The sequence below is a fragment of the Emydura macquarii genome, unplaced genomic scaffold, assembly GCF_026122565.2.
Source record: "Emydura macquarii macquarii isolate MOO-44397 ecotype Brisbane River unplaced genomic scaffold, CSIRO-AGI_Emac_v2 contig_3089, whole genome shotgun sequence".
Classification (NCBI taxonomy): Eukaryota; Metazoa; Chordata; order Testudines; family Chelidae; genus Emydura; species Emydura macquarii.
The window spans coordinates 26,790-54,159 of NW_027133226.1; the positions used below are offsets into that span (position 1 = coordinate 26,790).

A 27,370-nucleotide genomic window follows, 5' to 3' on the forward strand; every position below is an offset into this window, starting at 1 on the left:
TCTTCTCTCACATATTCCAGTTTTACACCAGTCTGAATCCTTTGGCACCAATCTTGATTTATAGACACAAGAGAAAGAAGCTCGTATCCTTGATTTTTAGTGTCCATGAAACAAGACTAAGTGTCAAAGCAATTTAATAGGCATTGCTTAGGCACACAATGAAAGCCGGATTCTTCCCTCCCACAAAATGCACACCCGTTAAACATCAGGATTGAGCCAGATCTTCTGCAGGTGTAAATCAGACCAACTGCATTGACATCAGTGAGAATCTGGATTTCCATTGGTGCAATTGAGAGCAGAATCTGGCCCATTTATATATAAACCGTTGTTGTCATGGAAAAAAGGGGCCTGGACCAGGAGGCTCACAGTGAAAAAGTATGTATTGGAGAAAGACAGATGATTAATTCTTGGCAAATAACCTCCACCCAGTCAGTCTCCACAGTGAAGCTTTGATCTCTTTGTTCCTCATGCTGTACACGATGGGATTCAGCACTGGAGGCACTGTGGAATACAGAAGAGCTGCCACGAGATCCAGAGCTGATGTGGAGCTGGAGCTGGGTTTCAGGTAGGCAAAGATGCCAGTGAAAACGAACAAGGAGACTACAGTGAGGTGAGGCAGGCAGGTGGAGAAGGCTTTGTGCCGGCCCTGCTCAGAGGGGATTCTCAGCACTGTGGTGAAGATCTGAACGTATGACACAATTATAAAAACAAAGCAGATTAAGACAAAGCATGCATTAAAGGCAATAACACCAATTTCACTGAGGTATGTGTCGGAGCAGGCAAGCTTGAGCAATTGGGGGATTTCACAGAAGAACTGATCCACTGTGTTGCCTCCACAGAAGGTTAATGCAAATGTGTTCCCTGTGTGCAGGGCAGAATTGAGAATCTCACTGATCCAGGCACAGGTTGCCATTTGAAGACAAGCTCCCCTGTTCATCACTCTCTCATAGTGCAGCGGTTGGCAGATATAGATGTATCTGTCGTACGCCATGATGGTGAGAAGGGAAAAATCTGTTCCCATAAACAAGAAGAGGGAAAAGACTTGGGTGACACAGCCAGCATAGGAAATAGAAGTGGTGTTCATGAGGGAATTAGCCAGGGATTTGGGAATGGTGGCAGAGATGGAGCCAACATCTAGGATGGACAAGTTCATAAGGAAGAAATACATGGGGACATGAAGGTGGTGGTCAAGGGCTACAACTACAATGATGAGAAGATTCCCCATCAGGGTTGCCAGGTAAAGCAGTAGGAGCAGGATAAAGTTAAGATTCTGCATCTCAGGAACATCAGAGAATCCCAGGAGAAGGAATGTGGTGACAGTGGTTTGGTTGGACATTGTCTTTCTCAAAACATTATTTGCTTCCTGTGGAGGGAAAGACAAGAACCAGGGTCAGAATTAGGCTAGTAAAATGACTCTCCTTTAGTGTTAACCACCTTAATATCCTTGAGCCATATCCTTAGCCTGTGAAGTTTGGTGTAATATGGAAACGAGGATGGGGGAATCAACTCCATTGTCTCGAGTGGAGTTACTGCTGATTTACACTGGGCTGAGTGTTTGGATAATCAAGTCCATCGACCAAAGAAGATTACTTTTTATTTACACAAAGTTGAAGGAAATTAAATCAGGACAAATTGTTTGTAAATCTTTTTCACCCAAAAAGGCATAAGGTTAGGTAAATTTTATCCTTATTTTAGAGAGGGAGACGGCAGACCAGAGATCTAGATTCTGCCGTCATGTAGAACAGCGTAAATCTGGGGTAATTTCACCAAAACCAGTGGATTTTCTGTGCATTTACCCTGCTGTAAATGGAAGTAGCATCTACCATGGAGATGGAAGGGCTCACTCATGGTTTCATGTTGACATTGCTGTAGAGTCAGGAACACAGCCTAGGAGGAGTCCAGGATCCCAGATGAAAGAAGCTAGGAAGAAGACAAATGACATTTTGATCTCACTCAGGCTTACCAATAACCACTCTTTCTGGAGCACTCATCTGCAGGGTCACCCAATCCACCCCCTGTTGAAGTCATTGGGTTATTTCATGCTTGGCAACGCTTCTCTCCTGGTGGTGGGGGTTGGCAGTGACAGAGAAAACACTTAAATATTATCACACAACACGGAATAAAGATGTGACAAGTGAGATTGATGTGTGCACCTGCTCCCAAGCATTCCAGAAAGTCTAAACAATGAACACAGTCTAATGAATCTAATACCAGTTTTAACAGTACTAACCCACAGCTGAGCCAGGCTGGTTTCCAGCCAGGCCTTTGTCAGTGGTCAGCTGAGGATTAGGGGCCTTGGCATGATCTGGCACCCGGTCTGCCAGCATCACAGTGGTCCTTGTTGAAGAACCCAAACTCAGGGGTCCTTACTTACATGTCCGTTGCCCAGTGGATAATCCAAATTAACTAAACAACAGATTAGCAAAGTCAAAAGTTTATTCTTTACGTAAAGAAGGTGGTCCCTATATGCTAGGGGCAACTCTTAACATTCAATTCTAAAAGCTTTTATAGCCTTACACAAACATGTCTTTTTATATCACAATTTCCATGGCATTATATACTAAAAAAACCTGCTTATCTAGGAATATTTTGGCCCAGTATTTTCAACTTTCCCTATCTAAGATGCAAGGTCTTTCTCTGCATTCCATCCCTGCTGGCGCCCAGGTTCTATAACTATCTTGTTAACCCCTAACATTCTAAGATTTAAACATCTGCTAGAAAGGCACTTTCAATCTCTGGCTTTTGCAGCCATTGCTACAGACCAGTTCTCTTAAGAAACAGAGACTCCATCTTCTTTTCCCTTCACAGTCTCCCCTTTGTTCCTATTAGTTCTACTACTAGGAACACAATCATGATATATTCCTTCATTTCCCTTGCCAATATACCAATACCATATTGACCTTTGCACCATTTGTCTCCTAGGGGGTTTAAACTTTTTTTGCTGGAATAATAAATAGCAACATTGCATACAACAAAACATTAACATTAACATTATCATAAACACTACTATACCTACAAACAATTTTTTAAGCCAGTATAAGTCCGGTAACCAAGAAGACAGAGCATTCCAGACGGATGACCATGAAATATCAATGCCAGACAGTGGCATTGGAGAGTTAGCGAATTCATGGAAAAATCTGCTGACAAATTTTTTTTAGTGCGTACTCCAAATCACCCACTCCTTGCCAGGGCCAAAACATTCTCCATCCTCTCCAGAACACTGAAGAGTGTTCAGTTAATGGGTTAGAAAACTTCTCTTAGGTCAATGATTATACACAACCTTATGTATGGTTGGACGAATGGACTATAAAATGGATAGAGAACTGGCTAGAGCATAGGGCTCAACGAGTAGTGATCAATGGCTCCATGTCTAGCTGGCAACCGGTCACAAGCGGAGTTCCCCAAGGGTCGGTCCTGGGGCCGGTTTTGTTCAACATCTTTATTAATGATCTGGAGGATGGGGTAGATTGCACCCTCAGCAAGTTTGCGGATGACACTAAGCTGGGGGGAGTGGTAGATACCCTGCGAGGTAGGGATAGGATACAGAGTGACCTAAACAAACTGGAGGATTGGGCCAAAAGAAATCTGATGAGGTTCAACAAGAACAAGTGCAGAGTCCTCCACTTAGGAAGGAAGAATCCCATACACAGCTATAGACTGGGGACCGACGAGCTGGGCAGCAGCTCTGCAGAAAAGGACCTGGGGGTAACAGTGGATAAAAAGCTGGATATGAGTCAGCAGTGTGCCCTGGTTGTCAAGAAGGCTAATGGCATATTGGGCTGCATTAGGAGGGGCATTGCCAGCAGGTCACGGGAAGTGATTATTCCCCTCTATTCGGCATTGGTGAGGCCGCATTTAGAGTATTGTGTCCAGTTTTGGGCCCCCCACTACAAAAAGGATGTGGACAAGTTGGAGGGAGTCCAGCGGAGGGCAACCAAAATGATTAGGGGGCTGGAGCACAGGACTTATGATGAGAGGCTGAGGGAACTGGGCTTGTTTAGTCTGCAAAAGATAAGAATGAGGGGGGATTTGATAGCGGCCTTTAACTACCTGAAAGGGGGTTCCAGGGAGGATGGGGCTAGGCTGTTCTCGGTGGTGGCGGATGACAGAACAAGGAGCAACGGTCTCAAGTTGCAGGGCTGGGAGGTCTAGGTTGGACATTAGGAAAAAGTTTTTCACTAGGAGGGTGGTGAAGCACTGGAATGGGTTACCTAGGGAGGTGGTGGAATCTCCATCCTTAGAGGTTTTTAAGCTGAGGCTTGACAAAGCCCTGGCTGGGATGGTGTAGCTGAGATTGGTCCTGCTTTGAGCAGGGGGTTGGACTAGATGACCTCCTGAGGTCCCTTCCAACTCTAATATTCTATGATTCTATGATTCTATGTAGAGGAACTGGATGCACACCTCCAGGCCAGAGATATACTAGGGTACATCTTCCCCTCCACATTGGTGATAAAGTTTTTCCTGCCCAATTTCCACATGCCCACCATACACCTTCTTCTATTGGAGTAACTCCTCTGCAACTATTGGAATGGGCTTGGTATGGCCCATGTAGCATGATGTTAGCCCATTCAAACCAGGTATTATTTGCATATTGATTGAGGGTAGTAGCCTTTTGAATTTTCCAGACCTCTCCTCTAAACCGGCCATTTTTATATAAATTCATATTCTCTAAGATTCATGCACCATTTGTGGGTCTTGTTACACTTAATTCCTCGGGTGGCATCTAGCATACAAGTATAAACTGTTTTCTCATTCAATTGAGTGGCATTTGATCCTCGCTTCTGTATCAAAATTTTACTGATTTTTCCTTCCACCGTAGGTATATGGACAATGTATTTACATTTTGAATATTTCCATACATTCCTTACTTCACAGGTAACATTTAACCAGGGTTTGTCTAATTCTGTTACCGGTACAGATTGTATCCACTGCACACATATTGGTGCTGCTGGTTTCCTTCCCGGGAGAATTAAGTCTCTGGGATCAACTCTCATTCCCAACCAGTGTTTTATTTTTTTCTATTACTGTTCCCATGGGATTAGTCCAGGCCAAACTTTCCCATTCATTAACTGGCACAGGAATTGATATTAGGTGGTATTCCTTCCCGATGATGGGTTGCCATAAAGGAGCACACCCAACAATCTTTGACCTCTCAAGACGCAGTTAAATTCTTTAACAACATATAAAATGAATTGGCTTTAAAATCTGCATTGCCCATGTTTAAATTAATTAGAAACATCATCAAAAATAACAAATCCATCTTCTACACTAATTATAAAACAATGTATCCCCTCAATATAACAGAGACACCACAAAATAATCAATAAAGTGATTAAAAATATTATAAAAATAATAAAGTCCATTAATATTTCTTTCCTGGTGCACTCTTGACTCCGTTGACTGTCTACTTCAGAGCAACCACAAGGGTATTGCCCGTGGTGGTTCACCCTTCCACGTCTGCTTCTGGGACCTCGGTCCAGCGGAGCTCCCTCATTGCACTTGGAAATCTGCTCCTTTTGAGGATTAGCATCAGGTGATTGTACTTTCTTTAGATGGGTGCAGTGGTACCAGGCTTCCTTTCCCTGTAGCTTTGCAGCAGTGTATGTAGTTAACAGCACCTGGTAAGGACCATCCCACCTTGGTTCTAAGCAATTCTTGCATGAAAACTTCTTCAACAACACCCAATCTCCCAGCTAGATGTCATGCACGGCCACGTCTAAAGGAATTCTCTGAACATCTCTGGAAAACTCAAAAATAGCAATACGTGTCTTTTGTAATTTTATAATGTATACAACCAACTCCTCATCTCCACCCATGAGACTGGCGTATGCTTCCCCCCAATTGAAATAGTTGAAATAGTCTCCCAAAAAGAACTTCATAGGGAGATAAATTTGTCTTTCTAATTGACATAGTTCTTAGATGCATTAAAGCTAATGGTAATGCATCCACCCAACGTAATCCGGTATTAGCCATAACTTTAACTGGTTGATTCTTCAATTTTGCATTAGATCTTTCAACTATGCCTGATGACTGAGCTCTGTATGGAGTATGTAATTTCTGAATTATTCCCAATGCTTTCATTAAAGATTGCATCACTTGATTAGCAAAATGACTTCATCTATCAGATTCTACCACTAGAGGGCAGCCAAACCTTGGAATTATATCTTTCACTAATGCTTTTAAGACAGTCGCCGTGTCAGCCCCTCTGGTCGGAAAAGCTTCAATCCGTTTTGAATACACACATACTATTACCAGCACATATTTAAAACCCTTACAAGCAGGCAAGTCCATATAATCTATCTGCAAATACTGGAATGGGCCATAGATCCATTCTGGTGCCCCCAGTAGTTGTGGCTGGTGACATCCCATGTTATACTTTTAACAGGTAACACAACCTTGAGATACTTGTTTAGCCACTTGATGAATACCTGGAGCACACCAAAATCACAGAACCTGATCAGCTATCCCCCCTTTGCACACATGGCCACCTCGGTGGGCAAAGCAGGCAAGTTTAGGCAAAAGTGTCCTAGGGGCCATTTGGCGGCCATCAGGTGACCACCATATATTGTCAGAAAAGTAGCCCCAAGAGTCCTCCAACTGTCCAACTCTGAAGATGGAACTGAATCATAAATCTCCAAAGGGGAGACAGAAAATTGAGCTGGCCAGGAGGCACAGACTGCCTGTACATCCAGAGGAGGAAAGGCGTTCCTGGCTGCAGCCCTTGCAGCTCGATCTGCAAATGCATTTCCACGGGAGACTTCATCCAAAGCAGAAGTATGAGCTTTACAAAAAGTAACAGCAATAGAAGAAGGTAAAATAATAGAAACAAGCAAATTATTCACAGCCTGAGCATGTGCTATGGGCTGTCCTGAAGAAGTATAAAAACCCCTTTGCTTCCAAATTTGTCCTGAAGCATGACAAACTCCAAATGCATAGCGAGAATCAGTATAAATATTAACAGAACAAGAAGCACATGTAAGAGCAATCAATTCAGCCAATTGAGCAGAAAATACATCAGGTAAAGAATGAGCTTCCCAAACCTCATGTGGTGTACATACCACATACTCCGTTCTACGCGTTCCTGTCTCATCAACAAAGCAAGAACCATCGATATAAAGAATATAATCTGGGTTAGTCAAAGGAGTATCCTGAAGATCAGAGCAGGGTGTAGTGCTCTGAGAAATAACATAATCGCAATCATGAGGTTCTCCTTCAGTGGGAATTGGTACCAGTGTAGCTGGGTTTAGGGATGCACAACGTTTGATAGTAATATTATCAGCTGCTAAAAGCACAATTTCATATTGAGTAAGGCGTTGTGCTGAAATATGCTGAGTTTTCCCTTTAGTTATCAGGGCTTCTACAGCATGTGGCACATAAAGAGTTAAAGAATGTCCAAGCACCAGATCTTGTACTTTTTGAACTAGTAAAGCAGCTGCTGCCACAGCTCTAAGACAGGCTGGATAACCCTGTGTCACAGAATCAAGCTGACATGAAAAGTATGCAACAGGTCATTGAGCCCCTCCCATTGGTTGTGTAAGCACTCCAGATGCAGTACCCTGTTGTTCATGACAGTAAAGGTTAAACGGTTTAGAATAATTGGGAAGCCCTAATGCTGGGGCTATAGACAAGGCTTGCTTTAAAAAAATGAAAGAAGCCTCAGCTTCTCCTGACCAAGGAGGTGGATCAGTCTCAGAAACTTTAGTAAGTGTAACCAGAGGCTTAGCCATAGCAGCAAAATTTGGAATCCACTGTCTACAATAACCAACCATTCCCAAAAACCCATGAATCTGTTTTTTAGTATTAGGTCTAGGAGTTCTTAGAACAGCTTCTATGTGCTGTGGTGAAAGTAAACGTGTTTGATAAGAAATAAGATGCCCCAGATATTGAACCTCTAGTTTACAGAACTGCAATTTTATCAAAGAAACATGATGCCCTTTCTCATACAGTGCTTTTAATAGAAACACAGAATCAACAATGCATGCTTTCTCAGAATAAGAACACAAAAGCAAATTATCAATATATTGAATCAAAACAGAACCTTCAGAAAATGTTATAGACTGTAAATCTTTAGTAAGAGCTTGAGAAAAGATCATAGAACTTTCCACAAATCCTTGTGGAAGGCGTGTCCAGCAAAATTGCATCCCTTCCCAAATAAAGCTAAACAGATATCGGAAATCTGCATGAATAGGTATAGAAAAAAATGCAGCACAAAGATCAATGCAAGTAAAATAAGTGAAAGAGGGTGGGATTGAAGTAAGAATAGTTTCTGGGTTTGGAACCACTGGATGTTGTGGGACCACATAAGAATTATTAATACAAAGATCCTGTACAAATCTATACACAGGTTTTCCGTCTGGACCTGGTTTAGGTTTCCTAACAGGCAATATGGGAGAATTACAAGGAGACTGACAAGGTACTAAAATACCCTGCTTTAAAAACTCTTGAATCACTGAGCAAATTTCTTCTATTGCTTCCTGAGATAAAGGATACTGAGGCACCAAAGGCAGTGGACCAGGACAGACAGTAATTTTGACTGGGTCTGCAGATTTTAGTAACCCCACTTCAGTAGAAGTATGAGCCCATAACCCTTCAGGTACTTCGCTTAGTGCAGGGTGAGGAAGAGACCGTTTAGCTACAACTTCAGTAATTAAAGCTTAAAATAAAGGAACCAGTGAACCAGGAAAAGACAAAGAAATTCCCTCTGGTGTAAAAATCGTAGTGGCATTCAATTTACATGACAAGTCTCTCCCAAACAAGTGATGAGGGCAATCTGGAGAAATCAAAAAAGCATGTTGTTCTGTAAGAGGTCCTATGTGAACAAGTGTAGGTTTAGTCTGGGAAACACGATGTATTTTTCCTGACACCCCCACTATCGGAACAGAATGTTTAGGGTCCAGAGGGACCTCAGAATATTTAAGTAAGCTTAACTCTGCTCCAGAATCAACTAAACAACTATAAACTTGTTCCCCTACCTGAATTTTTAATTGTGGGTCAGAAGAATCTAAGTGAAATGAATCAACAACAAGCGACGCTAACAGAGTGAAGTCTCCCTCCTCATCCTAGTCTAAATTTGCTAAACCATCTTCCCTTTAGATGGTTGGAACATTTTCACTTTGGGGGTCGTTGATTTGAATGTGGTGGAAGCCCCCTAAATCTTATAGGACAGTCATGTTTCCAATGACCAAGTTCCCCACAATAATTGCAGGCATCTGTATTCTCTCTCCCGTGCCTCTGATAAACCACACTAGGCTGTCTCCGGCCTGTCTGCCTTATGCCTTGCAGGCGGTGTTCTTGAGAGAGCCCTCCTCTATTAGGATACTGAGAAAGCACAGCTTGAGTAGCAGCAACCTTTTCAGTTTCTCTCTGCCTTTTCTTTTCCCTTCCATTGAACACATAAGTGGCAATGGATATAATCTCAGACAATGATTTCCCTTGTCAGCCTGGACCATTACAGTAAAAATAAGATCTAATATGCCCAGCTGATTGCCTCACAAAAAAACCTGCAACCATAGGGTGATTTTCCTGTAAATCAGGATTTAATCCTCCATGCTGTCTGAGGGCTTTCTTCAATCACCCAAAAAAAGTCTCCTGGATGTTCATCAGGACCCTGTGTACATGATTCTACCTTAGTCCAATTAACTCCAGTTTTTGATGCTCCCCTAATTGCTTCCAATAAGGCTAAACGATGATTAATTAAATTATTCCTCCGTGCACCATTATTATTATCCCATGAGGGATCTTCCATGGGCCATGTGTGGGTTACCTGCCCTCCCTCTTGCTTAGTAGTTTCCTGAATAACTTTCAGTTTTTCCTCCTCTGTCAGAAGAGCGTCTAACAACTGAGTAACATCTGCCCAAGATGGATTATAAGTAGAAAAAATAATTTTAATTTTTTTACACACTGTCTCTGGATCATCACGTAAACGCGGAGTACCCTGCTGCCATAAGAGCAGATCTTGTGGAGTAAAAGGAACATGAACAAAAGATTGCTGAATGCTTCCATCTCCAATAATGACAGGGTAGGTTCTTAATGGAGCCTGAACAGTGGGAATAGGAGAATTAGGGGACAAACCAGAAAAGGAAGGCTCATCATCAAGTCTCTGACGAACTTGATCTCTAGTTCCCTTACTGACAGACTGATCTGACAGTCTGTGAGTAATGAAAGGGAGTGCAGGGGAGGGGGGAGATGAGGATTCCTCTCGGGTCCTAGATTCTCCCTCAAACACACAGCAAGGAGGCAGTGACCAATCCTGCTCCTCTGCTTTCCCTGCTTGTAAACCCTTTTCATTGTAAGGCAGAGGATTAGTAAGAGAAGGATAGACTTTTGAAATAAATTCACCGGTGTTAGAAATCGGCTGTGCAAATAAGGGAGCAACAGTTGCCAATTTCCTTTCTAAATTCTTCACAGTTGATTTATAACTAGCTAGCTGACTTTCCGTACGGCGTTTAAAAGGTACATTATCCCACAGATACCAATATTCCATTTGCTTGGGGTGTGGATCTTCTAATAACCCCTTCAAATACTGCAGTTTGTCTAAGTCAAAGGTACCTTCCTGTGGCCATTGTTTACTAGGATCTCCGGAAAAATAACCTGGCCATATCATTTTACATAACAGAATTAAGCGCTTTATAGACAAACCCTTAGAACCTGGAATAGACTTGAAATTCTTAACCATATAGTCCAAAGGACTCACAGGGGTGGGAGAAGACTGCCTTGCACCCATAACTGGGGTTTCTGATCAGAAATTGCTCACCAACTCTCACCCACACAGGGAATTACAGATTGGAATTATAGCATTAGACTTTGCTAAAAAAAATAAACAAGGGACCTTACCTTATCGCCTCCCCACCGCCTCAGCTACCCAGAAGTAACCCCAATAGGTGAATTCACCTGGTGCCGGCTGGGTAGTTCAGTGGAACTGAGACGAGGAGGATGCGCGCTAGTCAGGTCCCATCTGGGGTGCCAAATTTGTGGATGAACCCAATCTCAGGGGTCCTTATTTGCACGTCTGTTGCCCAGTGGATAGTCCAAATTAGCCAGGCAGCAGTTTAGCAAAGTCAAAAGTTTATTCTTTACGTAAAGAAGGTGGTCCCTAAAGGCAAGGGGTGACCTTAAACATACATTTCTAAAAGCTTTTATAGTCTTATACAAACAAGTCTTTTTATGTCACTGTTTCCATGGTAATACATACTAAAACTACTTATCTAGGAATGTTTTAGCCTAGTACTTTTCAACTGTCCCTATCTAAGTTGCAAGGTCTTCCTCCGCATTCCGTCCCTGCCAGCACCCAGGCCTCATAACTGTCTTGTTACTGCTAAACATTCTCAGACTAAACATCTGCTAGAAAGGCACATTCCATTTCAGGCTTTTGCAGCCATTCCTACAGACCAGTTCTCCTAAGAAATTGAAACTCCATCTTCTTTTCCCTCCACAGTGTTCTCCTAATTTTTATGCTGTCCCCGCTCTGTGCACCAAACTGGGCCAACAAACCACAATTGGATTATCTAGTAAGTCCACAGATCCCTTTCAGCAACGAAGGCACCGGGCCAGGTTTTTTGTCGAACGTGCATGGTAAAAAACGTCTTATCCATGCTACAAGGACACTTAATACATGTGTGCCTCTGACAATGGTGCTGGCTCAGTGAACGGCGGGACTTTCTGATTCTCACTCAGCCAGACAAAGACACTCCCTTTGAGACCCCCTTTTCATACACTAACGCAAACAAGTTGTGTATCGCCCATCTGACGTGTAGTTACCGCTCTCTGAAGTAGTAAGCTGCCACCTTTGATCTTGTACTGGATCGTTCGGCTAAAAACATCTCTATCCATCATATTGTCACTCTGAGGGGTCATTGAGCCCTTGTTATCTTTGGGGAATTGGGATGTTCTGGCACCTTTCTGGAATGTGCTGTACATAATGGTTCTTTGCACTGTGTGTGTAATGCCAGCTCAGGTTTTCCCAGTTACTGTGAACTAACAGGCAGGCTCACCGCCTGACTCCTGCTATCTTTGCTTTCTTACAGCAGGGCTTGACCTGGTTCTATCATAAAAGAGCCATTTTTATACAGCAGGTGACCCTGATAGGCCATGCAATATGCAGGGTGTGTTCCCCCAGCAGGACTGAAGCCAACAACCCCTGGCAGGGGAAGGTTTCATATCCCAATGCCCATCCCATTAGTCTGCAGGAAAGAAGAGTGGGGGGATTTGATAGCCTCAACTAGCCTGTTCTCGGTGGTGGTAGATGACAAACAAGGAGCAATGGTCTCAGGTTGCAGTGGGGGAGGTCTAGGCTGGATATTAGGAAAAACATTTTTGTAGGAGGGTGGTGAAGCACTGGAATGGGTTACCTAGGGAGGTGGTGGAATCTCCATCCTTAGACATTTTTAAGGCCCTGCTTGACAAAGCCCTGGCTGGGATGATTTATTTGGGGTTGGTCCTGCTTTGAGCATGAGGTTGGACTAGATAACTCCTGAGGTCCCTTCCAACTCTTACCTTCTATGTTTCTATAAGTCTTTTGTATCTTTGGTGGTGAGGTCACATTTTGAGTATTGTGTCCAGTTTTGGGCCCTCCCACTACAGGAAGGATGTGGACAAATTGGAGAGAGTCCACCGGAGGGCAACAAAAATGTTTAGGGGGCTGGAGCGCATGACTTATGAGGAGAGGCTGAGGGAACTAGGCTAGCTTAGTCTGCAGAAGAGAAGAATGAGGGGAGATTTCATAGCGGCCTTCAACTACCTGAAAGGGGCTTCCAGAAAGGATGTAGCTAGGCTGTTCTCAATGGTGACAGATGACAGAACAAGGAGCAATGGTCTCAGGTTGCAGTGGGGGAGGTCTTGTTTGGATATTAGAAAAAACGTTTTCACTAGGAGGGTGGTGAAGCTCTGGAAAGGCTTACCTAGGTGGAGTAGAAAGTGAGAGCCTGAGACATGAGGCCTAGAAGGCCTGAGGCCTGAATTAAAGTAGAATCATAGAATATTAGAGTTGGAAGGGACCTCAGGAGGTCATCTAGTCCAACCTCCTGCTCAAAGCAGGACTAACCTCAGCTATATCATCCCAACCAGGGCTTTGTCAAGCCTCAGCTTCCAAAACCTCTAAGGATGGAGATTCCACCACCTCCCTAGGTAACCCATTCCAGTGCTTCACCACCCTCCTAGTAAAAAACTTTTTCCTAATGTCCAAACTAGACCTCCCCCACTGCAACCTGAGAATGGTCAAGGACTGCTGTAAGAAAGCAAAGTTAGCAGGAGTCAGGTGGTGAGCCTGCCTGTAAGTTCACAGGAACTGGGAAAACCTGAGCTGGTATTACACACACAGTGCAAAGAACCACTAGGTACAGCACGTTCCAGAAAGGTGGAACCTTGCTGGAGGCAAAGAGTGTGTGTTTTTGCACAGAGGGTAGCAGAGCAAACCGAGAGTGCGGGCAAGGAGGCTGACTGGCATCTCTGTCCTTTTTGAGCAGCTGCATTTCAAGATTGTTCCCTGGGTAAATGTTTTCTCACACGTGGATCCAGACAGTAAAGCTCTGCTCTCCTTTTCTCTGCTGTCCGTCAGGAGCAAGCCTGGTGGTGTCAAGAGACTGATACCTGTGTAACTGGGACCAAATTCATGGCAACACTACAGTCCTGTGTTACGGACCACTCGCCCTTCCCCCAGCCAGGGATAGAACCCAGGAGTCCGAGCCCCCCGCTTGTTCTAAACCTGCAGAGCCCTTGTGGTTTATGTCTGATGCTCCTAAAAACTTCAGGGTTTCAGCTGGTCACTGGCAAAGGTGAGGAAGGGAGTCACCTTCCCCCGCAACAAAATTCTGGTTTGGGGAGAAGGGGGTTGTTTGAGTTGTTGTTGTCTTGTTCTGAAGCACTGAGATGGCCCCGCCTGGAGATGGGACAGTGGGTGGGGTGGGCCAGGGCTCAGAGGTGGCACTGAGCCAAACCCTCTCGCAGGTGCTCGACTGGCTGCGTCTTGCTCACATGCTCTGGGTCTAACTTTTGCGCACCACAGACTGGCAGTGACCTTGGGATTTTTCAGCCTTCCTCTGCAGCCTGTGGGTTGGGGTCAGTTGCCAGAATTAGCTGGCTGTATCTCCTTTAATCGTTTCCTTGAAATCGTGGGGGCCTTAGGGACTGGAGCACAGCAGTTCCTGTTATTCTCCACCTGTGGCACAGAACACTTTACCTAACTGAGGTTTGTAAGATCTTGGTCTAATTCAGTTGCTAGATGGTGGCCTCAGATATACAGACGTTGAGACTAGATGAGCTGCCGGTCCCTTCTGGGGACCCCACTGCCCTCTGAGAGCTGGAAAAAGAACCCAGGAGTCCTGGCTCCCAGTTCAGCCCTCTGAACCCTAGCCCTCACTCCCACTGCCTGTGCTGTGTCAACTCTTGGCACTAACAGAAGCTGTTGTTTTTCCCTCCCATATCTTTCATGGGAGTTAGAACCATTTATTTAACCATGGAGACCAGACTTAAAATCCCCTGGGGAATTAGCTTGTTTTGTTGTCTGAACATTTCTCGCTCTGGGTATTGATGATTTGGGGCCGCTGGTGGAGCCAATTACAGAGCTGAGCGGAGTTTGCCGCTGAGACCTTGGATGAGCTTAGGAGGGGTCTCCTCATCCTGAGCCCCACTCCTTACAGCCCCCCTCAAAGCCAGGCCCCTCACCCCCATGCCCGGTTCTGCATGAGAGATGTGTGTGATGGGGAGGATTGTGTTTGTTTTGTGGGGGGCTGTGTGTGAGGATAGGGGATATCTGAGTGGGGTGTTTGGGTGGGGTGGCTGGGAAGATGGGGAGCTCTCCCTGGCACTACCCTGGGTGCCCACATGTCATTCAGGCATCAAATCCAGATCCAACTGCTCCTATACACCCCAGAGACCATGTCCCAGGGACCCAGCAGCTCAGAGAGCAGATATCAGCCCCCTCTCACCTTCCTAACAGAGGCGGAGAGAAGAGGCTGAGATCTCACAGCCAGGTGAGTTTTCCCAGACAGCTTCTTTCTTTCTTTGATTCCTTCCCTGGCTGCTTCACGGTTCGGTCGCCCACCCCTCCTTGCCCAGCCGCCCACCTGGCCATGCAGACAGGATTGCTGGAAATTAGCAGGGAGTTTCTAACCAGCTGAGGGGGGACGTTCTGCAGCAGCATCCCTGTCAGAGTTGTGGGTGGGGGGGCAACGATTTTGTTCATTTTCAGGGCGGACTGGACAACTGTCTGAGTGCGATTATCGGATGGGGTTGCTTGGAAGACTGGGGGCAAAGCTTAGCAGCACTGGTGCTCATTCCCAGTGAATATCCCACATTCTCAATGCTCATGCTTCAGGGTTCAGCGGGCCATCGGCAGGGGCCAGGAAGGGATTTCCACCCCACTGCCCCATGTATTCGGAGAGAGCTTGGGTTGTTTTTTATTTTTTGAGGGGGGTTAAATATTGTTCCTCTGAAGCCCCAGGCAACGCCTGGAGATGGGACATTGGGTGGTGGGACAGGTGGCTGGGGAGGAGTTTGGTATGTGATGTTTATAAGAGTCTGGCTGTGACCACTAGACCCTGCTCTCCTCCCAGAGCTCTGGGCAAAGCCTTGGCGCCCTGTCGATCGTTTCCTTTCATCTGCAGGGCTCCCCCAGTCCCCAATGAATCCAGCCAACAGCACCAGCCCGGTGACCAAGTTCATCCTGCTGGGTTTCCCCTCCCTGAGCCGGCTGGGCCGGGATCTCACCTGCACCCTCCTCTCCTGCACCTACGCCGGGACACTGGCCGGCAACCTGAGCATCGTGTGGGCCGTGCTGTGGGACCCCCGCCTCCAGCGCCTGCCCATGTACATCCTGCTGGGGAACTTCGCCTGGCTGGAGGTCGGCTATGTCACGACCACCGTGCCGAGGATGCTCTTCGACCTCATGAACCCCGGGGTCCCCATCTCCTTCCTCGACTGCTTTGTGCAGTTCTACTTCTTCTTTTCCATGGGCACCACCGAGTGTTTCTTCCTGGCGGCCATGGCCTTGGACAGATACCTGGCCATCTGCCACCCCTTGCGCTACCCTGTCCTTATGTCCCCGCAGAGCTCCTGGGTGCTGGTGGCCTCCTGCTGGCTCCTCGGTTTCCTCTGGTTCATGGTGGCCATTGTCCTCATCTCCCAGCTCTCCTTCTGTGGCCCCAACACCCTGGATCATTTTATCTGTGACCCGGGCCCGTTGCTGGCTGCCTCCTGCACCCCAGCTCCCTGGACCCAACAGACTTTCTCCACCACAAGCTCCCTCCTCCTCTTCACCACTGTCCTCTTCATCCTGGCCTCCTACGGGCTAGTTATCAGGGCGGTGCTGAGGCTCCCTGCAGGGTCCGGGCGGCAGAAGGCCTTCTCCACCTGCACCTCACACCTGGCTGTCGTGGGTCTCTTCTACGGCTCTGTCATGGTGAGTTACGTCAACCCGGCTGCCTCAGGAAGCAGCGGAAAGGTGGTGACTCTCTTCTACACGGTGGGGACCCCCTTTCTCAACCCACTGATCTACAGCCTGAGAAACAAGGAGATGAAGGATGCGCTGAGGAGGACGCTTCTGGGAGGTTGGTAGGGGGCGTGTTCTGGTCCCAGTCTGCAGGGACTGGCCGGTCAGCAGGGTGGGCAATGAGATACGAGTCCTTTCCTTTCTAAGGGGTGCTGGCTCCAGCCCTGCAGGGGAACACACAGCATTTCCCACAACTGTTGGGAGTCCCACCTCATATTAAAAAATGCCCGTGGGACGGCACAGCCAGAACGCAAACGGGAGCTGGGAGGGTCGTGTCTTTGCTGAAGGAAATGAGCCCTGCTCAGTGGGAGTGTGCAGAGGAGAGCAGACCGAGTGTGCGGGTGCGGAGGCTGGCTTGCGTCTCGGCCCTGTTTGTGCAGCTGCATTTCCAGCTTGTTCCCTGTATCAATGTGGTCTCACCCTTAGATCCAGAGGGCCATATTCTGCTCCTTTCTCCCCTGCCAGTCTGGTGATGGCCAGAGACTGAGACCCGGGACCCAAATCATGGCAGTGCTGTATTGTTTGGTGTGGATCACACTCCCCTTTCACAGCCAGGAACAGAACCCAGGCGTCCCAGACACCACCTCCCTCCCTATATCACCCAGGGCTAGAACCCAGGAGTCCCAGCTTCACCTGATCTAACCACTGGACCCCACTCCCCTCCCGTACCAAGGGACAGAAAGAAGACATTCTCTAACAATCAGAGGCGCGAGGTTCTGGGACAGCCTCCAAACTGGGGTCACGGTGGTAAATAACTTCATTCGTTTTCTGGAAGAGCTGGACAATGTCCGAGCTGGATTGTGTGATGGAGTCTCTTGGGATGGAGGGGCGGGGGGTGGTAGCACTGAAGGTTCCTTTTGGTTCACGTCTGCTGTTCCCAAAAGCTCGTGCTGCAGGGTTTCAGCTGGTCCCTGCAAGGCTCAGGAAGGGACCCCCCACTCCAAAATAATTATTCCATTGTTCACTTCTTCCTCAGAAGCATCAGGGATGGCCACTGCTGGAGACGGGACATTGCCCGGGGTGGCTCTGAGGTGGCACTGAGCATTTTCTGTCTCAGCTGCTCGGCTGGCTGGCTCTTGCTCACGTGCTCAGGGCGTAGCTGGTTCTCAGACGTGGGGTGGGAAGGAATTTCCTCTCCGGTCAGACCGGCAGTGATCTAGGGAGTGTTCTACCTTCCTCTGCAGCATGTGGGATGCTGTTTGTTGGCCAGGATTATCTGGGTGCATCTCGCTTACACATTTCCCAGCCAGTGCGGGGGGCTCCTAACCCAGGAGTCCAGAATCCCAGACCCTTGTTCTAACCCACTGGATCCCACTTCACTTCCAGAGCTAAGGATAGATCCCAGGAGTCCTGACCGCCCGTCCCTCCCTGTTCTAAGTCAGTGGCCCCACTGGCCCCTGAGAGCTGGTAAAAGAACCCCGGAGTCCTGGCTCCCAGTCCAGCAGTCTGACCAGTAGACATCACAACCACTGTGTGAATACTAGCTATTAACAGAAGCTGTCCGTCTCGGTGCGGTGTCCAAGTTAGAGCCACTTAATAAATCATGCAGCCCAGACTGCAATTCCCTGGGCAGAACTAGCTTGTTTTGTGTCTGAACGTTTCTCACTCTGGGTATTGATGATTTGGGGCCGCTAGCGGAGCCAATTACAGAGCTGAGCGGAGTTTGCCGCTGGTTTCTGCTTGAAAAGTTGGAGCCAGGCACTTCAAAGCAGAAGTTATCTCATCTCCTGCAAGAGCTGAGGGCAGATCCCAGGGTTAGGACCGAGGGGTGGGGCGGAGGGTGGAGATGAGTCTCCAGAGTCCGGTCAGCTTTTGGTCTCCAGCGATAAGCAGAGCTATTGAGTCTCAGGTTCCCATGGACCCCTGCTCTGCTGAGAACGACCCCACTCATTACACATGGGACCCACTGCACAGAAGAGGCGGCCGTCACGACCACCCTGGGGTGACAGGGCAGGGAAGAGGTGCAGAGGGGCCTTGGTGCACTTGGGAGTGGTCTCCTCATCGCAGTGAGATTTCCTCCCACCCGGGGTCAGCCCTTGGTTGATTGAGGGGGGCGTCTGGGAGCAGAGCCTGGGTCTAGCTCAGTGCCAGCGGAGGGGGGACCCTCTATGCAGCGAGAGCATGGGAAAAAGGGGTTCTCTGCCTCCGTCCGCAGGGGGGATCCCCCATTCTGAGGTTCCCTGTCTATGCCCCGCCACCCGGCCACACCAGACCCTCTCTGCAGGGGGACAGCTCCATCCTGAGATCCCCCTACATGCCACGCAGCAGAGATGCCCAAGTTCCTCTCCGTTGGGGTGATCTCCACATTTTTAACAAGTCGCAGCCATCACCCCCACCCTATCCATCATCCTCCAGCCACACCTCTCAGCTCACAGCATCCAGCCCCCTGAGCCAGGTCGCTGTCCCCCACTCCAGCCAGCCCCCCCAGCCAGACCCTCACCCACAATCTGTCCTGCCCCCCAGCCAGACCCTCACCCCCAATTTGTCCTGCCCCCCAGCCAGGCCCCCTCCCCCCTAGCCAGTCTCTTCATGACCAATCTGGCCAGATCCCCAGTCTGGTCCCTCAGCTGCACACTATCAAGCCGTCCACCCCCACCCAATCTGTCCAGCCCCCTCCCATATAGACCCTATACCCCCACTCCTTAAAGCCCCCCCATAAAGGCCCTCCCTCATCCCCCACTCTGTCCAGCCCCCACAACCAGGCGTCTCATCACCACTCCCTCCAGCCTCCCCCCCAGCTCATCATCCCAACTTCATCCAGCCCCCCCTACTCCATTCAGTGCCCTTGTCCCCCCACCATGCCCCTCTCCACCACTCCAGCCAGCCCCCAGGAGATTAATGAATAAGAATGATGAATGAGGTGCCGACTGAGTACAGGACCCACACAGTGAAGACCCAGACAGGGTTTTGCCCTTCCCCTGGCTTGGCAAAGGAGAAACACATCATACACCCGGCAGCGAGAGATCTACACTTGGCCTGAGTTCATAAAGCATCTTCTCCTTCCAACCCCATGTGCACAGCAGCGCTGAGATGCAGCCAGCTCTGGGGTAGTGACAGCACTGCATGGAGATGGCTCGCCCAGTGTCGAGGGGCGGGGTGGGTCCCTGCTGCTGCCTGTTGGGAGGAATGGACCCCATTCGGTTGGTGAAGAGAGCACAGCATGTCCTAGAAGACAAAGCAGGGCCCTAGTCCTGCCTGTCCCTGGCCAGGATTCATCATGTGCCCCAGGGGCCGGTGGCGGCACTTTCACCGTGGCCTCATCTTGGCACCTACCACACCTTGTTTGGGAGGGTGGGAGCTGTGTGTGTGGTGGGGAGGTCTGTGTCTGTGTGTATTGCGGGAGAGCTGTGGGGGGACTCTGTGGAAGGCTGTGTGTGAGGAAGGACAACATGGGGGGCTGGCTGTATGTGAGGGGAAATCTGTGTGCATTGTTGGTGTCAGTGTTCTGGGGTAGGCTGGGAGTCCCCATGTCATTCAGGCATCAGATCCAGATCCGGCTGCTCCTACTCACCCGAGAGCCCACGTCCCAGAGAACCAGCAGCTCAGAGAGCAGATATCAGCCCCCTCTGGCCCAACTCCCTTTATAGCACAGGCAGAGGGAGGCGGTGGCGATCTCACAGCCAGGGGGGTTTGCACACACAGCTGCGTTCTTGCTGCAATTCTTCCCTCTAGGGCGGATACAGATGACCAATATATCGCTTGTTCTGCTTCCCCCATAGGAACGAACTTGCCTGCCAGAAGCACCTTTACCTCAGTAGAGCTGCTTCCACTCAGAGAACTCAGGGCAGCCCCTCACCTCAGTTTCCCTCCTTTGTTCCTCATGTAAGGGAGGAATCCCCCATCTCAGGGTTTTCCCTGCAGGAGCCTCTCTCACTCTCCCAAGTTTCACTTCAGCATCTCATGGTTCCCTCTCACCCTGGCTACATCTGTGCTTGGCTGCAAAGTTCCTGATTCCCCTCAGCTCTGGCTCCTTCTCTAATCAGGGCTGACATGTGCCAGGCTCTCCAGTCCAAGGACGTGCGGCCCTGTCACAGGCAGATGTAGCCCAGTACAGTTAAAGGGGTGCAACATTTCTGGGCAGACAAGCCTTGACACAGGTATTCCTCACACGAGACATGCATTGAGCAGATATTGGGAGGTCTGACAACAAAGACAGCAGAAAGAAGTCTTAGTTTAGCTCTACTATTACGCTAGGCTTTTGGTACCACACACAGAGTTATGTGACTCCCTTAAAAAATAGAAAAACATGGGAAAGAGCTGGTGGAAAACATCCTCTAGGAGTGGGGGGAATTCCCAGGATACTGGTTTGCCTGCAGAGACATGGAACCAGTTCAACTCTACACTATTATTGGGAGCGTCACAAATACATCACGGCTTATCCTTGAGTATTTTCGAAGGAAAGCGAGAACATAAAGCACAGGCTACTGCAATGTCACTGAGGCTGCCCTGCTACAAGACAACAAGCAGAACAATTCCCAATTGCTGCAGGCCATAATACATCATCTACAGCCCACGGAACACCAGTTCTGGTCCCAGGAAACAAGCACGGACTGGTGAGAATGGATCGTTACGCAGCTGTGGGATGATGACCAGTGGCTTCAGAAGTTTCATATGCGAAAGGCCACTTTCCTTGAACTGTGTTTGGAGCTGGGCCCGTTCCTGAAGCATGCGAATACTCGCTTGAGAGAAGCTCTGACGGCGGAGAAGTGAGTGGCCATTGCTATGTGGAAGCTGGCAACCCCGGACTGTTACCGATCAGTTGGGAATCAGTTCGGAGTCGGTAAATCTACAGTGGGAACTGCTATGATTCAAGTGTGCAAGAGTAGGAGAGTAAAGAGTTAAAAGCTGGACAAGTTTTCAGGCCAAAATTACAGGGAACGGGGTCAATATAAGGACAAACTTTGTTTCTGTTAATTGGTATGAATTTTAGTTAGAGCATGTTATCTCTCTTCTTCTTCTCCTCCCTTTCTGGCCATCTGTGAAGGAGATGAGCCTATGGCTATTTCTGTGCAAGATTTTATGGTGGGAAGAAAGTGTTATCTTTCTTCTCCCCCAGCATACCTTTACTTCAAAAAATGTTAGTGTAAAATGTATAGGTTTTAAGGTGATGTGCCTGTCCTCTGTATGGTAATCCTGTAAAAAACAAACAGGGGTGGGTATAATTATATTCATCATGTAGTTGTTAATATACATTTTATAGGTGTCAATGTAACCAAATAAGGGTCTATGGGGAGTTGCTGGAAATGTATACATTTACATACTGGTATGTATAAAAGGATTGTAAAGTAATCACCTCGCTGCTCACTCCTGGCGTCGAGGTGGAAAGAGCAGGCAATGAAGAGGTCCGTCTCCCCAATCCACTCACGGGACAACTTGTTTGATTATTTCTAACAGCAGGGGCATCAATAGACTTCTGCTATGAAGGGTAGTGACTTTGGGAAACGTGCAGGACATAGCGGACGGATTTGCCGTGATGGGGTTCCAAACTGTGGGGGGGACATTGATGGCACACACATCCCTATCTTAGCGCTTGCCCACCTAGCAACCGAGTATATAAACCGCAAGGGGTACTTTTCCATGGTGCTGCATGCCCTTGTGGATCACAGTGGTCATTTTACCAACATCTATGTGGGGTGGTCTGGAAAGGTGCATGATGCGTGTGTATTTAGGAATATGGGGCTGTTCTCCTACATGCAGGCAGGCACTTTCTTCCCAGACCAAAAAGTTAACATCAGGTGTGGAAATGCCAGTAGTGATTCTGAGGGATCCTGCTTACCCCTTGCTCCCTTGGCTAATGAAGCCGTACACCGAGCAACTTGACAGCGACAAGGAACATTTTAATAACAGGTTATGCACTTGCAGAATCGTTGTGGAGTGTGTGTTTGGGTGTTTAAAGACCACATGGAGATGTCTCCTTACTAGGCTGGACATGAGTGAAAAGAATGTCCCATCAGTTATATCTGCGTGCTGTGTTCTTCATAATGTGTGTGAAGCGAAGGGGGAAAGGTTCTCCCAGGGATGGGCTGTGGAGGCAGAAAGACTGGCCCCCAATTATGAGCAGGCAGATGTCAGCAATACGCTGAGAGCTAACTGCAGAGCACTTTGCATTCAGGAAGCATTGAAAACCAGGTTCTGCAATGACAGTAGTAATTTTTCTAGTAATGATTTCTGTTCCTGTATGTTTTGTGCCTTTGCTTCCCTCCCACCACCGATAGGAGTACCCTCCAAATCCCTCCCAAATAAGATATGAATTAATAAAGAAAAGTATTGAAATGAAGCAAAGTTTTATTTATGAATGTTCAAGTTGGTGGGGGCAGGAGGCGAGTGTTCATTCACAGTCTCAAGGGGTAGAGTGGTTGTTTGCAGGACAGCTGTCAGCATGGCCGCTGCTGCTTTCTGCTCGCCTCCACCGGGGTGGAGTGCACCACATAATGCAGCCTGGCCATTCTTTTCCGAGACCGCCTGGGGGTGGGAGAGCAGGAGGGCAGAAAAGCCATAGGCAGAGGAGCATTCTGGAGGGGCTGCAGCGGGACTCTGTTCGGCCTCCGCTCTTCCTGAAGCTCCACAAGTTGCCGGATCGCGCATAATTTGAAACATCTCCTGTATGGTACTGCAGTTGTGCTCCTGCATTGCTCTTTGATTCTCCCTGACCATGCCCATGTACTGGGACACGGACAGCCACCACACACAGAGCTCTGTCTCTGCGGCTGCAGAGGCGTTCATGAGCTTGCCAAACATGCCGTCCCGTGATTTTTTTCCCTCTTTCTAATCTGCAATAGTCTTTCCGCAGCATTTCGAGATGGGGGGGCTAAGGCTAAGGTATCTACAGAATGAAAAGAAATACACAACGTTGCCATTGTTAGCCAAGCCAGGAAAACGAAGCAACCGCTACAAAGTATAAAATACTCCCCTTCGTGTGCACAAGGCTAAGGCAGACCTGCATTCCATTTGAACATCTCAGAAAGGTCAGGTTGCTGTGCTGTTACAGAGACGGTAAGCCAGGAACACTTTACTTTGCTATAGAGAGAACTAATTATCTCTAAAAAGCTCATTTCAAATGCCCTATATGAGGGGGTGACTGGGCATAAATATCTCTTTAAGATGACTATTTTATCATGAGACGGCCACAGTGGATCTGAGGACAGTGTGAAGGAAAATAATTGTTTGCTTGACCACAGTTACTCCATTTTAGTTGTTTTAGTGTTCTGCTTTCTGTTGAAATCACCCACCCCCTCCTCTTCACTATGTTTATGGTGCTTATCTCTGCCAAGGTCAGAGAGAAAGATTAACAGGAGAAATGAGGAGTCAGCCATAAGTAGTTTTTGCTTTCTCTTCAGTCTTGGGAAATAGACTAGACCATTTTGATAGATAAGTTGAAATCTTCTGCCCTTATCTTTTATGTTATGCATATGTTTATAGTTAGAAGAGGTAGAAAGTGTAAAGTCAATAGCAATAATAATAATAATTTGAGTGTACCAATAAGCATTAAGAATGTATGCATATGTAATTTCTTTGTTTGTGTTTGTATAAATATGCAAGAGAGCATGCCTTCGGGGTCTCACACTGACCACTTGCTGGGAAGTGTCCGACCTCTGCAGAAATAAAACTTGGAGACTGCCCAACTACCTGCGTGGATCTCTTTTCCTCTGGTGCAGGGCAAACGAACCTCATTTGGAATATTTTTCCAACAAGTGCGAGCAGGTTAATAGTCTCATCAAAAGCCAAAGCAAAATAATTAGTGACTCAGTAAGACAATACAAAGGGGAATAGAGAGGTACAGGGTATCAGCTGTATTGCTCTGGTATTTGGAACATGCATTGTCTTCCCTAGGTGACTACGAGCGATATCAGTCTCCTGAGGGTAATGCACAAGGAAAGGGAAGATTTGCTGCAAGCAGAGGGGTACTGGCCTGGCCCTTATGTTGCTATGCTGTGTTCTGCCAGGATGCCGGCTCACTTGATTGCAGCGTGGCACAGCAAAGCATCCTACCGGGTAGGAAGGAACAAGGCTGCCCTCCACCGAAACCTTGTGCAAAGGACAACAGATTACCTACATGAAAGTTTCCTTGAGATATGAAAGGATGATTCTCAGAACATACCTCTGCACATAAATAATCTGTTCCGGGAGTAACCCCCCAGTAAAGTCTGCTAAACCCCTGAAATCCCCTTCCTCTCCCCTTTATAAGGACATAACTGCTAAGAAGAAAATTAAAATTAACCAGATGTGCCTTCCCCGGAATCATTATTCCTGTCCTGTGTACTGCTGGACTGCTCTGAGGTCAGGAATAGGTCCTGACTGTCTGGAGAAGGGGCACCCTACTCTCCTCATCCTCGTCCCTCTCCTCGCCCATGGAGTCTTCATCATCCCTGGATTGGGATGCAGCGGAGGTATCAATGCTGCATGGCGGCAAAGTGGTGGGGCCGCTGCCAAGAATTGCATGCAGCTCATCGTAGAAGGGGCATGTTTTTGGTGAGGAGCCAGAACGGCTGTTAGCTTCCCTGGCTTTTTTATATGACACCCATAGCTCCTTGATCTTCATGTGGCACTGCTGCACATCCCTGTTCCATCTCCCCAATCCACCCCTGGGACAACCTGTTGGGTTATTTCTAACAGAAACATTTATTTTGATCAAAAATGGCTTTTTAATGGACATAAAAACATGGTTGCAATTGTGTCTCCCCTCCTCCTGGTGCCCAGCTGAACACGCCCTGATGGGAACATTGTTATGCCCACCTCACTCCCTGATCCTTCCCTTTGGGTGGACAATGCTTACCTGAGCTGGTCCTGGGTTTTCTGCTGTGTCCTCAGGGTCATAAGAAACTGTAGCAACAAACATGATGTCACCTCTTGTGTTTTATTTGAATTAAACTGCCTGATTACAGAATTTTATTATCTAACAGAGAGAAACAATGAATAGGGGATATACCCAGAGATTTACTTGGATTGTTAATGGATTTTATGCTTTACACAAAGACAGCATTGTGCAAGTTCAGATGCTATGTACCCACCCCCAATAGGGTGAGCATTTAGCCAACACCAAGGAGAAAAATACTATGATACTGTGTGTATCGGTGCTATTAATGAGAGAGCGACAGAGCTGTCCTCAGCCTCACTTTCCTGTACATTGTGTTACATGAACAGAGTGTGGGACTGTAAACATGCTTAGTAACTCTCTGCAGATTATCTATGTTTTTTCACACTGGAGCTGAGATTTTCAATGTTAATTTTCAACTTCATTTTAATGGGGGCTGATTGGCTAAATTAAAGGTAAATCTCAGGTTAAGATATTATCTCAAAGTCTCTGCATGGTTTTGTGAAAGCCACATTTACGGATGGCTTTGCTCAAGGCTTCCTTGACCTCCCTGTTTCTCAGGCTGTAGATGAGGGGGTTTACCAGGGGAATCAGGACCGTGTAGCAAAGAGAGACCACTTTGTTCAGCTCTCGCAGTGTGTCACTTTTGGGAAGCAGGTAGACGATCATTAAGGTTCCATAGAAAACTGTTACCACGATGAGATGAGAGGAGCAAGTGGAAAAGGCTCTTTGTTTCCCGGTGGTGGAAGGGATTCTCAGGATGGTGGCGATGATACATGCGTAGGATGTCAGGGTTAGCAGGAATGGAGGCAGGGTGAATACACAGGCTAGTATGAAATCCAACAATATGACCAGGTGTGTGTCACTGCAGGAGAGTTCCATCAATGGGATGGAGTCACAATAGAAAAGGTCAATTTTATTTGGCCCACAGAATATTAACTGTGATAGGAAGAAGAGAAAGATGGCAGGAGCCAAGCAACCATTTAACCAGGAACCAGCAGCCAATTGGAGACAAAACCTGGGATTCATAAAAATGGAATAGTGCAGAGGTTTACATATCGCTAAATACTGATCGTAAGACATCGCTGCTAGAAGATAACATTCGGTACCTACAAGAAAACCATAGACATACAGTTGTGTGAAGCAGCCACTGACCGAGATGGTTCTGTCCCCAGTCAAGAGATTGGCCAGCATCCTGGGCAGGATGATACAGATGCTGCAGGTCTCCAAGCAGGACAGGTTTCCCAGGAGGAAGTACATGGGGGTGTGAAGGTGCCGATCAATCACAACAAGCACCACGATGAGGGTGTTTGCGGCCACGGTTGTGACGTAGATCACTAGGAACACCAAGAAGAGAAAAATTTGCAGATCAAGGAGATCCCTGAATCCCAGGAGGATGAATTCCATGACATCTGTTTGGTTTCTGCAGTCTGTGTCTGTCATGGGTTGAGTCTAGGAATAATAAAACAAATTGAATTGGTAGAACACAGAGTTAAGAGTTAAAGTCTTGTGAATTAATTCCATAAATAATCAGAAGCTCCTCTTCTCCTGATCACAGGCTGAAATTTTAAGACTAAATGTAGAGTTCAGAGGAAAGTGGCAGGTGTCTCAATTCGAGAAAAGAACATTGGTACCCATGCAGACTATCCTGTGCGCTATCAGAGCAATAACTACAGTAACAATGGTCCAGTTCTCCGGTAGCCACATACTGAGATGGCAGAGCACAGCATTTCTTTATCTACTATTGTATCCTATCTAGTGACACAGAGGAGATTGACAATGATGCTTCAATGCTGTATTTCACTTCTGACAATGGCAGAATCATGTGATGTCTCAAGAGTCAAAATCAATAAATACAGCAACTGAAACCTTGCACTGACATTTTCAGTGCAGTCTAGGGTCCTTAGGCACCGACCTTCTATTACAATACATGTAAATAATCCAAGCATGTATCCTGGTGTAGTCCTGGTGTAGTCAGCGTTTCAGTGTCCTGTAGGAAAAGGAACAATTTCCACGTCCTACCACAGATGCATTTATTTCATCAACTGTGAAGTGGAGTAAATTCTTCCTTAGTG

The 27,370-nt window shown here is 47.3% G+C and overlaps 3 protein-coding genes across 3 annotated transcripts; 1 reads left to right on the plus strand and 2 right to left on the minus strand.

Annotated features, from left to right (window-relative positions):
• Positions 1–400: 400 nt before the first annotated feature.
• LOC137141578 (olfactory receptor 14A16-like) lies at positions 401–1,336 on the minus strand. Its single transcript, XM_067530510.1, has one exon. The coding sequence runs from the start codon at positions 1,334–1,336 to the stop codon at positions 401–403; it is 936 nt and encodes a 311-aa protein (XP_067386611.1).
• Positions 1,337–15,616: 14,280 nt separating this feature from the next.
• Positions 15,617–16,549, plus strand: LOC137141581 (olfactory receptor 11G2-like). Its single transcript, XM_067530512.1, has one exon. It carries the CDS (start codon positions 15,617–15,619, stop codon positions 16,547–16,549), a length of 933 nt encoding a protein of 310 aa, XP_067386613.1.
• Positions 16,550–25,749: 9,200 nt separating this feature from the next.
• LOC137141580 (olfactory receptor 6N1-like) lies at positions 25,750–26,738 on the minus strand. Its single transcript, XM_067530511.1, has one exon. It carries the CDS (start codon positions 26,736–26,738, stop codon positions 25,776–25,778), a length of 963 nt encoding a protein of 320 aa, XP_067386612.1. The 3' UTR covers positions 25,750–25,775.
• Between the last annotated feature and the right edge of the window lie 632 nt (positions 26,739–27,370).